We start from the raw sequence: 12427 nt of genomic DNA on the forward strand, positions 1-12427 counted from the left end.
GTTAAGGTACTTTAACCCGTTTCAAATGTACAAAATGCTTTCATAAATTCCCAATATCAGTTCCTAGTTCATTACATTGTATGAGACGTCAAAGTGATATGAATGTTAGAAATTAGCTGTGTAGCACGCACTGTTTCTATTGAAGGGAGGCCTAAAAACATCTTGCTAAAATCTTCAATACATATACAATGAATATAACCGTCCATCCGTCCGTCTGTATATAGGGCTGCGGTGGCCGAGTGGTTAAGGTGTCCCGACACTTTATCGCTAGCCTTCCACCTCTGGGTTGCGAGTTCGAAACCTACGTGTGGCAGTTGCCTGGTACTGACCGTAGGCCGGTGGTTTTTCTCAGGGTACTCCGGCTTTCCTCAACCACCAAAACCAGGCACGTCCTTAAATGACTGGCTGTTAAACAAATAAGCCAAAACGGTCTGTCTGTCCGGAATTACGGAAAATAGTAAGTCACCAACCAATTAAGTCGTATGGGGCAACAAAATATAGCTGAAACGGTCAATGTTTCTGGTTGTTGTCAAATACTAATAAACTGTTGGAAGAAATCTTGAATTCCAAGCATCAAGATAGCAATGCATTGATCACAGCGGCACAGGGACAAGCACAGGCAGTGTATATTAGGGCCACAAACAACCCGTAGTATCTTGAACCTACAACTTGTAGTTTATTGTTCCGCTTTTTTCAATATCTTGTACGTACAACTTATGATATCAGTACGTACAACTTATAGTATCTTGTACGTACAACTTATAGTATCCTGTACGTACAACTTATAGTATCCTGTACGTACAACTTATAGTATCCTGTACGTACAACTTATGATATCTTGTCACACAACTTATAGTATCCTGTACGTACAACTTATAGTATCTTGTACGTACAATTTATAGTATCCTGTACGTACAACTTATAATATCTTGTCACACAACTTATAATATCTTGTTATACAACTTAAATTATAGTATATTGTACGTACAACTTATAATTATAGTATATTGTATGAACATCTTGTAGAATATTGTATGTATACCTTGCAGTGTATTGTACGTGTACATGTACGTATAATTTATGATATCTCGTACAACTACAGTAAATCTTGAACAAACAAGATAGTGTCTGTACGTACAAAATAATACAACAGTGTGACGCAAACAGTACTGTATATCTGATAAAACTGAGGATCGACTTCTCCAGAAGTTCTTTAGAAATAAAAAAAATCGCATTTAATCGATGCCGATATATAATCCAGCAATTACACTAAAAATGTACACACCTGTATATAAATGTTTCATGGTGATTTTGTTAATTAGAAAATGTATCAAGGGAAGTAACTCTTCTATTATTTTTGTTGCTTAAAGCACCTTGTACATAATGAATTGATTAATTATATATGTGCTTTGCAAACTTACGGAAAAAAATGGCCATTTTACCATTTCTATTTCCTGTACAACATCCAATGTAATGCCAGATGGTTAACCTATATAATGTATACCCGAGTAAAAATTCAAGGAAGTTTTTTGCTGTTATTATTTTTGTTCTCCGATTTCATTTCATATTATTCATACTGCTACCCTCCAATTTCCTGAATGCTGTTTAGAGTAACACTAAAGTGATAGCACATTATGAACATTACTGACATCACAATTAAAAAGTTACAATTTAACCCATTCCCCGCGAATAACTATATAGAGCTAGACTATAACCCATAGTTTTACTATCATATCAGTCTCTGATCATATGCATAAAACGAAGGTGTAAATAAGGCTTTAACTTGAATAGCAGATATCAATATTATTATAGTTCAACCTGTACATAAAGGACACTCACTGACAAAAAAAAGCCTTCCGTAGGCAGGTAGTCTCTAGCAGAGACATATATACAGAGAGATTGGCAGCTCTCTATTTGCCCTTGTGTTTACATAGTGGCCCCTGACCTTCCCACAATCCTTTGCGGTCGCTCGGTTCAGTCTTCACTAGACGCCATATTGGAGAAAACTTGAAAACCAGACACATAATTATCGATAATTTCTATTTGAAATCATCACCAAGATCCAATTATGTGCTTTAATTTTATTAATATCAAAGTGCAGAAGTGTCATCAATATGAAATATATCACAATTTGCTGTCCAAGTGTTTGTATTTTTAGTATGAAAGTCAAGCACAACGCAGGAAAGATCGGCGGGAATCTCCAATTTTCGAAAAGTCCCTATGGGGTTTTCGAGAATACGGATAAATGACAACAATGTGCATGATAATCAAGACCACATTCCATAAGTATGATAGTTTTTGGTTAATGTGGTAACTTTTGTAGTTGCCTATATAAAACAATGTGCTTTTTGTGTGCGTTTAAAATTGATGATGTTTTGGTCTGACGTAATGGCTGCTTAATTACAAACTTGGACATGTCGAATAGGACCCAATGGATTTTCGAAAATACGGATAAATGACAACAATATGCATGATCAATAAGACTATATCCCATAAGTTTGATAGTTTTTGGTTAATGTGGTAGCTTTTGTAGTGGCCAAAATAAAACGATGTGCTTTTTGTGTGCGTTTAAAATTGACGATGTTTTGGTCTGACGTAATGGCGGCTTAATTACAAACTTGGACATGTCGAATAGGACCCAATGGATTTTCGAAAATACGGATAAATGACAACAATATGCATGATCAATAAGACTATATCCCATAAGTTTGATAGTTTTTGGTTAATGTGGTAACTTTTGTAGTGGCCAAAATAAAACGATGTGCTTTCTGTGTGTATTTAAAATGACGATGTTTTGGTCTGACGTAATGGCGGATTAACCAGAACATGTCGAATAAGTTCCAATACTACGATACACACATGGCATTAGCCCGATTTACCTGCGCTCGCGTGTGTTTGATAGGAGACAGGACGCTCTCGATAAGGGATATGCTTGAGTGGTCACGAATAAAGGGAGCCACTATGTGTACGGGGAAATAGCGATGTTACTAATCTCTCTGTATATATGTCTCTGTCTCTAGGCCTATATAGAGGTATAAATGTATATAATTTATAGACGTCGTCATAGTCCTTAATATAAATAAATTGTGTACTTTTGATTTATTTAAAACTTGTCAATGTCTCTAAATTTTAAAGCAGAATAATTGGTATCAATTAATGTTGGCTTATACAGTAGTTTAAGAATATAAATGTTTTCTCACGCCTGATTTAAATTCAGCACTTTAAATTATTGACATTTTCAATCTGGCTTACCACACTACATATTACTAAAGAAGTGATATAACAAGTCATTGAAGTACAGATGATGTATGTGTTATACTTTTTAAAAGTTGAGTCTTTTGTTGGCTTCGGTTACATTTCCTCAGACATAGATTCTCGGCCTAGGCCTACCGTAACGTTACTGTACAGTACAGTAAGTCTCTGATTTCCTAGACCAAAGAGTGGTGAAATCTCAAACTTTACTTAGTTAAGTGTTTTAACTTTTAGATAAAGACAAAGCGAAAATAAACAAATGTTGTAATTGTTACTATCAGCGACAAAACATGCCCTGCGTCCCTGTTAATAAATATTGGTTCGTGTAGCTGTCATCGTATCTCCGATATCTGCAGTAAAAATAATAGAGTTGTCTCCCTTGTATTGAAATCCTGAAAGTTTACGTCACGTGCGTAAATAACAAATATGGCGCAAGATTGTTATGGTTTTTCAACAGCAATGATAATTGCATTTACTTGAATTATATGTGGACTCAACGTTGGAATCAAGGAGAATAATGTCTTGGAAGTTTCCTTGGTCCGAATTCGTGAAGAAAAGGGCATGTAGATACCTGCTACAGCACTATCTTGGCCATTTTCTAAAGGAAAAGTTGACTCTCGATCAGCTGAGTGTCGATCTGTATAATGGAACTGGGAAAATTCGACAGCTCGATCTTGACGTAGAGGTGCTTGCTATTCTATATTCTTATGGATGTATGAAAACATAATTTGATTAATTTGTTACTCCTGCTTAAAGTTCAGTAGTACATTCCGTAATTGTTTCATAAACATTTATGGTTTTGGACGTTAAAAATGTAAACAAACCATTTTGTTTCAAATATTTCTGTACCTGTTTGCCTTTGTGTATCAAGGCGTTGATTGGATATTTAGCATTAGGCTATACTTTTGACTACCAGTTGACTTCTGTCAAAAAAATCGAAGACAATCTTACTGTCTTTTGAAGAATATAGTCATAAAAGTAAATACAGATATAGCTTTACCTTTTATGATCATTTATACAAATTCAAAGAGAGAGTGATGTTTAGGTGAACACTTGCATCAGCACTGACTCGCTGTGCGGGAATTCGAAGTAATTTAAATATCATAAAAACTAGAATTATAAAAATCACTGACTACTTTAAGCTACTGTTGTAGACATGCATATATTCATCAATAAGAGACAATGCAACTGTAAAAAAACGATTTTGAATTTTAAAAATATAGTCATTCAGAAAATGCTTGATCTACTGGAATACAGTCAGTGAATTGTATAAATTTTATTAATTTAATTTTCAACAAGATTGACATGTCAGACCTACATATATACATTTCAACACTAACAAAATGTACCCATAATTACAATGAGAACCACATGCACATACAGTACATGTACATATGCATACATGTAGTTTAATTTCAGGATAGATGTCATATAAATTAAGTCATATGTGATATGCAAGTTCATATCATTGTAATTAACAAACCAACCGAGAACAAGACACTTTTATAAACCAAATTTCCATTTGATTTGTTGATAGACAAATGTTCATAAAATATTAATTCCATTTCATGATCTATCTACAAAATGTCAGATATACTTCAAAAATGATGAAGCGCTGTGTATAAAGGATCCCATGGCCAGACAATTGCACATATTCCTTGTAAAAGGAACTGCATGTTTTAACAAAAAAGAGCTATGTGTTGTCAATCCATGTAACTATATATTCATTTCACACTGATGTGCAATGAAATCTCACTGTTTATAAGGGTATATATGAGTTAACGTTGTTGTAAGTGTATTGAACTTCTTGGTTGAGATGTGGGAATCTTAAAAAAAAATAGAAAAACAGGGAAGTTAAGTGTTTGCTTTCGCTATATATATATATGCCAGCTGGATTATATTATGTCATGACTCATGAACCAGTCAAATGGTTATTGACATTTTCCAAGGTGCAGTATATAAGGAAGATGGCTATTATACCATGTACAGTATATGCCTGGAGCAGAATCTGTGGATCTTTTGTTATGTTAACATGTAAATCAAGTTCAAAATGAAAACAACATGGATACATATATGAAACTAGATGTACATGTTACTTTCTCGATGACAGGCGCTGAATGAGGTGCTGGACAACAGTAATCTACCAGTCGAAATTGTGGATGGATTTATAGATGAAATAGCCGTGTCCATACCATGGACAGCCCTCATCCAGAGCAGTACGGAGATGGAGATCCGTGGGCTCGAGCTGACTCTGCAGCCAAAACAGAGGAACAGCAGTGGTCAGTACAAGTTAAATATCCAGGGGGCCACAAAACTATCTAGTCTTAGGTGAAATTCAAATGTTGTATAATGGTACAAGTTCAATGTATTATGAGATCATGATTATATTTTGCAATTATTTATAGTACATATGTGCTGAATTAGTAATGATAGAAGCAGCACAGACCCAGTTCATCAGTGATTTTTGAAGGATTCTCATCATGTAAGTCAAGAAATCCTTTTTCAAAATTATGATGCAGCTCAACACAAAGAGGTTAGTAAGTAAAAAACTGATGCCCCCAAAAAAGTGTAACTGATCAATGATTATATGAAATATATGTGTTACATAATAACATAATTATGTATACCTTCTTGGTAATACAATCCCATTCTGTATGTAATTCTAATCTTGCAGGCTTCCAGACTTAACTTCCTGGTGTAATTTTCTTTTCACTTGTTAACTTTACTCCTGCTATTTACAGCCCAAGGCCTGGAGACTATGTTTTGTAGTATGAACAGTAGTATGAGCACCAGTCTACAGATAGCAGAGGAGTGTCTGAAGGAGGACCGAGGCAAACCTTTGAAAAGTCGCGATGGCAGTCTTGGGGATGACGGGGGCCAGCAGTTTGAAGGTGTTCAGAAGTTTGCTCAGACTATTGATTCAGGTATGAACTATTTCCTCAGGGCATCCAGTAGGTGGAAAATGTCAAGAGTCAGTGAAATTCCTGATGAATAATAAAACTAATAAAAATCTCCTGGTTGAATTATGTATAATGCCATTTCCAGTTGTTTTACATAATTGTATGCCTTTTATTTTGCATTATTTTCAGTTCAATTTCTACTCAAATCAATATCTATTGCATATTTAATATGTATTTTAAAATATAAAGGACTAGACTCTAAAATATTTTACATACATGTCAAACTTTTTCATGAGACATGGTATTAGGAGTGCCTGAAACATGGTCAGCATTAATACTAACAAATCTGAAGTCAACTGCTAATTTTGAAATTGAGCAAAACATAGTAAATTTGCACACTGTGTTTTTAATGGCAAATTGATGGTTTTAAATTAATACAAATTTAGATATATCCGCTAAAGAAAAACCTGAAGAGACTTGAAACAAGTCACTAAGTATGAATTTATATTTAATTTTTCCTGTTATGAAGCAGCACTTTTATTTCTTGAGTTTTATTCCTGTAAGATAAAAATGATTGCTGCAAAAAGGAAGTAAAACCATGCAAAAATAACAGGACACAATTTTAAACCTCATCATGGCTGGAAATAAATGAGTGTATTTATGTCTTATTCTTGATCTTCCCAGTCATATTTCCCATTTTTAAGGTCCTCAAGAAAACAGAAGATGAGGAAGTAGATAAGAACACTTAGCATACATAAATCTGATCACCTTTATTTACTGGTGTCGATTTTCACTCGGATTATTAACACTCATATGCATTCTGTGAATATACAGAACAGAATAGTGGCTACATAGTATAGCATGGGTGAATATACAGAACAGAATAGTGACTACATGGTGTAGCATGGGTGAATATACAGAACAGAATAGTGACTACATGGTGTAGCAAGGGTGAATATACAGAACAGAATAGTGACTACATGGTGTAGCAAGGGTGAATATACAGAACAGAATAGTGACTACATGGTGTAGCATGGGTGAATATACAGAACAGAATAGTGACTACATGGTGTAGCATGGGTGAATATACAGAACAGAATAGTGACTACATAGTGTAGCATGGGTGAATATACAGAACAGAATAGTGACTACATAGTGTAGCATGGGTGAATATACAGAACAGAATAGTGACTACATGGTGTAGCATGGGTGAATATACAGAACAGAATAGTGACTACATGGTGTAGCATGGGTGAATATACAGAACAGGATAGTGACTACATGGTGTAGCATGGGTGAATATTATTATATGGTCATATCCTTGTTTGTATTTCAGTTCTTTGTAGGGTAAAAGTTACTTTAGTTGACACTGTGATACGACTAGAACATCTCCCGAACAGTGCTGAGACAGGTGTGGCGCTTGAAATCAGGATAAAAAGGTACGACAAATTCCTTATCAGTGCTGAAACAGGTGTGGCACTGGAAATCAGGATAAAAAGGTAAGGCAAAAGTCATTAACAGTGCTTTATCAAGTGTGGTGCTTGAAATTAGGATGTAAAGGTACGACAAATTCCTTATCAGTGCTGAAACAGGTGTGGCACTGGAAATCAGGATAAAAAGGTAAAAGGTACGACAAATTCCTTATAAGTGCTGAAACAGGTGTGGCACTGGAAATCAGGATAAAAAGGTAAGGCAAAATTCATTAACAGTGCTTTATCAAGTGTGGTGCTTGAAATTAGGATGAAAAGGTACATCAAATTCCTTATCAGTGCTGAAACAGGTTTGGTACTGAAAATTAGGATAAAAAGGTAAAAGGTACGACAAATTCATTAACAGTGCTCAGACAGGTGTGGCAATGGAAATTAGGATAAAAAGGCAAGGCAAATTCTTGTGTTTAATGTTTATCCATGTTTAATAGCATTGAAAGAGATAAAGGTAAATTTGTAGCAGATATTTTTATGTGTCTGGTTCATTATCTTAATGTTACAAATCAGCTGTGCTGTATACTGGCATTACAGAAAACTAGAAAAATGTGTATCTCTCTGATTGGTTACGATTTCCATGGTGTTTAATGTAATATATTTCCCCTCAAATATATCCTTGGCATACAATTTCACATCCAACTGGGGACTGTAATTCACCAAAATTGGCATAAATGCAGTCTGTTGGTAATTACTCATAGTAACTTATTACAGAATGGAGTACTTTGATGACATGGCTGAGGGGTCATCGGTAGACAACCCTGAGTTCACCAAGAATTGGGAGCCAGCTGCAGTAGCCCACAAGAATTTCCTGATGGAAGGTTTACATATCCTGATTGACCACTTCCCCCGTAACTCACGCCCTCACAGTAGTCACTCAGACTCTTCATGCTCGTCACCTCAGGTAAGTTTGTAGTTACTCAGACTCCTCATGCTCGTCACCTCAGGTAAGTTTGTAGTCACTCTGACTCCTCATGCTCGTCACCTCAGGTAAGTTTGTAGTCAGACTCCTCATGCTCGTCACCTCAGGTAAGTTTGTAGTCACTCAGACTCCTCATACTCGTCACCTCAGGTAAGTTTGTAGTCAGACTCCTCATGCTCGTCACCTCAGGTAAGTTTGTAGTCACTCCGACTCCTCATGCTCGTCACCTCAGGTAAGTTTGTAGTCACTCTGACTCCTCATGCTCGTCACCTCAGGTAAGTTTGTAGTCAGACTCCTCATGCTCGTCACCTCAGGTAAGTTTGTAGTCAGACTCCTCATGCTCGTCACCTCAGGTAAGTTTGTAGTCAGACTCCTCATGCTCGTCACCTCAGGTAAGTTTGTAGTCAGACTCCTCATGCTCGTCACCTCAGGTAAGTTTGTAGTCACTCAGACTCCTCATGCTCGTCACCTCAGGTAAGTTTGTAGTCACTCTGACTCCTCATGCTCGTCTCCTCAGGTAAGTTTGTAGTTACTCAGACTCCTCATGCTCGTCACCTCAGGTAAGTTTGTAGTCAGACTCCTCATGCTCGTCACCTCAGGTAAGTTTGTAGTCACTCTGACTCCTCATGCTCGTCACCTCAGGTAAGTTTGTAGTCAGACACCTCATGCTCGTCACCTCAGTTAAGTTTGTAGTTACTCAGACTCCTCATGCTCGTCACCTCAGGTAAGTTTGTAGTCAGACACCTCATGCTCGTCACCTCAGTTAAGTTTGTAGTCACTCTGACTCCTCATGCTCGTCACCTCAGGTAAGTTTGTAGTTACTCAGACTCCTCATGCTCGTCACCTCAGGTAAGTTTGTAGTTAGACTCCTCATGCTCGTCACCTCAGTTAAGTTTGTAGTCAGACTCCTCATGCTCGTCACCTCAGTTAAGTTTGTAGTCACTCTGACTCCTCATGCTCGTCACCTCAGGTAAGTTTGTAGTCAGACACCTCATGCTCGTCACCTCAGTTAAGTTTGTAGTCACTCAGACTCTTCATGCTCGTCACCTCAGGTAAGTTTGTAGTCACTCATGTAGTCACTCAGACTCTTCATGCTTGTCACCTCAGGTAAGTTTGTAGTTACTCAGACTCCTCATGCTCGTCACCTCAGGTAAGTTTGTAGTCAGACTCCTCATGCTCGTCACCTCAGGTAAGTTTGTAGTCAGACTCTTCATGCTTGTCACCTCAGGTAAGTTTGTAGTCACTCAGACTCCTCATGCTCGTCACCTCAGGTAAGTTTGTAGTCACTCAGACTCTTCATGCTCGTCACCTCAGGTAAGTTTGTCATTCTCCTATAACTTAACAATTGGCACTGACTCATTGCTTCCTAAATAATTTGAATTTCTCTTTAAAGTAATCATAGCTACCAGTACATAAAGTTTCTGAGAAATACTTTTATAATATTGTTTCTTAGTATAGAGAATAAACTGTTGATGTGTTGTTTCAGAATTATGAATCTGCCACCAGTTCCCCATTAGGACCTCCCAGGAATATCAACCAATCATCTGAATGTTCTGAATCACCTGACCAGTGTGAACCAATCCAAGTGGCTGTTGTTACAGGGAAAACAAGTTTGAAACTGAAAATCAAGCAAGCTGATTCTGTCACTGGACCAAAAGTAAGAAACTCTAGATATCTGATGTAAATACAAGCGGAAGTTTGAGATCAGAATATATAGTGAATGTTCATAACATTGGTCATGTTTTCATTTTGAAAATCTAACTGTGATATATAAGTTGAATTATGATATAAACATTAAAGAATTTAGATGCCAGTTATATGAAGTAATTCATGTTTATCATTCTGTTTGTGCCAGTTGGAGACCGAGGTGGAGCTTGGTGCCCTACATATTCTGCTAGCTCCTAGACAAGTACACTCTCTACTGGAGATCATGGAAGGTCTTGTCTCTCCAGGTTTGTTGGAATAATTCCCCCATGATTTACCTAATATTGTAAAATTTGTAGCATTGATTGGAATAATTCCACCATGATTTACCTGATATTGTAAAATTTGTAGTATTGATTGGAATAATTCCACCATGATTTACCTAATATTGTAAAATTTGTAGCATTGATTGGAATAATTCCACCATAATTTACCTAATATTGTAAAATTTGTAGCATTAATTGGAATAATTCCCCAATGATTTACCTAATATTGTATTTGTAGCATTAATTGGAATAATTCCCCCATGATTTACCTAATATTGTATTTGTAGCTGTGATTGGAATAATTCCCCAATGATTTACCTAATATTTATTTGTAGCTGTGATTGGAATAATTCCCCCATGATTTACCTAATATTGTAAAATTTGTAGCATTGATCGCTTCTGATTTGTGACATTTATTTCATTTCATTATTTCATATAAGACTAATTTGGGTTTCCTATGCTGGTTAAGTACAAGCATGTTCCATATGATAGGTACCAATGAATCAGCCAAGAGACGTCATCAAGGCAACCGGAACAAGCCGATGTCAGATGAGGACATGCAAAGAATTGAGAGAGAGCTCCAGCGCCAGATGATGGAGGGACGAGTCCAGTCTCACAAAAAACCCTCGCTAGATTCAAGACCGTTGATGGGCATGCATGACATCATGACCAGCTCAATGGGTCAGTTTAATTAGTGTGGTCCATCAATATAATTACAGAAATACATTATAAAGCTTTATATCATTTCAGTGGATATTTTAGATAACAAGAAACATAGAGAATTGATATGGAAATCAAAATACATGCATATCAATACGATCAAGTGTCAAATGTCCATTAGGATTTCTTCATTGATATTTTTACATTATTTTATTTAAAAACTATTAATGCATACCTAATCTTATGGCTTATACATAATTATCTGCAATGGAGGGGTAGGAGGAATTTAGATTAATATTTGATTGGTGATGGGGCCTCCCACCCCTCCCACAATGATAAAGGATAATTTTGGAATGGTCATTACCCTGAATTTGAGATTAGTTGTACATTTCATTGTTCCAGTCTCCAGTTATAAATCATTTTATGGTAAAGTATTAGTGTTTTTATATACCTGGTACGGTTGCTAATTCCCCCCTGCCTTGTACTTTGTAGTCATGTTCTTGTATATAAATATATGGTATGAGTTCACAGCATAGCCATTGTTACATAGCCATTGTTACATAGCCATTGTTACATAGCCACACAGTTCCAGAAGATTAAGTTTATGGAATGTCATCACGCTCTACCTCAGTAATAGTGAGAACATGACCTGTTCCTTTGACACATCAACATACTAGAAAAAGTTATGCAATACAAAAACATGAAATATTGGATATTTTGACAACAAACCAAAAAAATTATGTCTGCAGTCATCAATGTCATATTAGATAGTTTTTTAACGATGCAAAAACATTATGATCAGAAAATTCAATGTTTCTGTCACCAGACCAGTAAAACTAAAATATGTTTGTCAATTAATATGTTTGTCAATAAACCAGAAAAACTGTCTACCATCACCTTTGCTTTACCCTCTCTCCCAGCAACACAACACAGATTTACACTCATTGCACATTCCACTTTGTGATACTATGATGACTTCATGCAATCTGTTTATTCCATTGAAATTAATTGAGGAACAACAGTACAACCATTTAGATTTCACTTGTTACTTTTATGCCACTGACAACAGAGCTGTACAGGCAATGTTAAGTGTTTCTCTTTTCCATTGAAGTTTAAATGAGGATTTACGGTACAACCATTTAGATTTCACTTGTTACTTTTATGCCACTGATGACTGAGTACAGGTGATGTTAAGTGTTTCTCTTTTCCGTTGGCCTGCCTTAACATCTTAGCTGGTCATTG

General features: G+C 36.2%; 1 protein-coding gene across 1 annotated transcript in view; it reads left to right on the top strand.

Moving 5' to 3' along the window:
- Positions 1-3591: 3591 nt before the first annotated feature.
- The window catches only part of LOC117324421 (autophagy-related protein 2 homolog B-like), a 75939-nt gene continuing 67103 nt past the window's right edge, over positions 3592-12427 (top strand). Inside the window, exons 1-8 of the mRNA XM_033880271.1 lie at positions 3592-3937; positions 5363-5531; positions 5994-6176; positions 7489-7591; positions 8348-8537; positions 10042-10212; positions 10411-10507; positions 11018-11206. Coding sequence (XP_033736162.1) covers positions 3770-3937; positions 5363-5531; positions 5994-6176; positions 7489-7591; positions 8348-8537; positions 10042-10212; positions 10411-10507; positions 11018-11206 — 1270 coding nt within the window. The 5' untranslated portion in view covers positions 3592-3769. The remainder of the gene's footprint in view (positions 3938-5362; positions 5532-5993; positions 6177-7488; positions 7592-8347; positions 8538-10041; positions 10213-10410; positions 10508-11017; positions 11207-12427) is intronic.

The sequence above is a fragment of the Pecten maximus genome, chromosome 3 (assembly GCF_902652985.1).
Source record: "Pecten maximus chromosome 3, xPecMax1.1, whole genome shotgun sequence".
Lineage (NCBI taxonomy): Eukaryota > Metazoa > Mollusca > Bivalvia > Pectinida > Pectinidae > Pecten > Pecten maximus.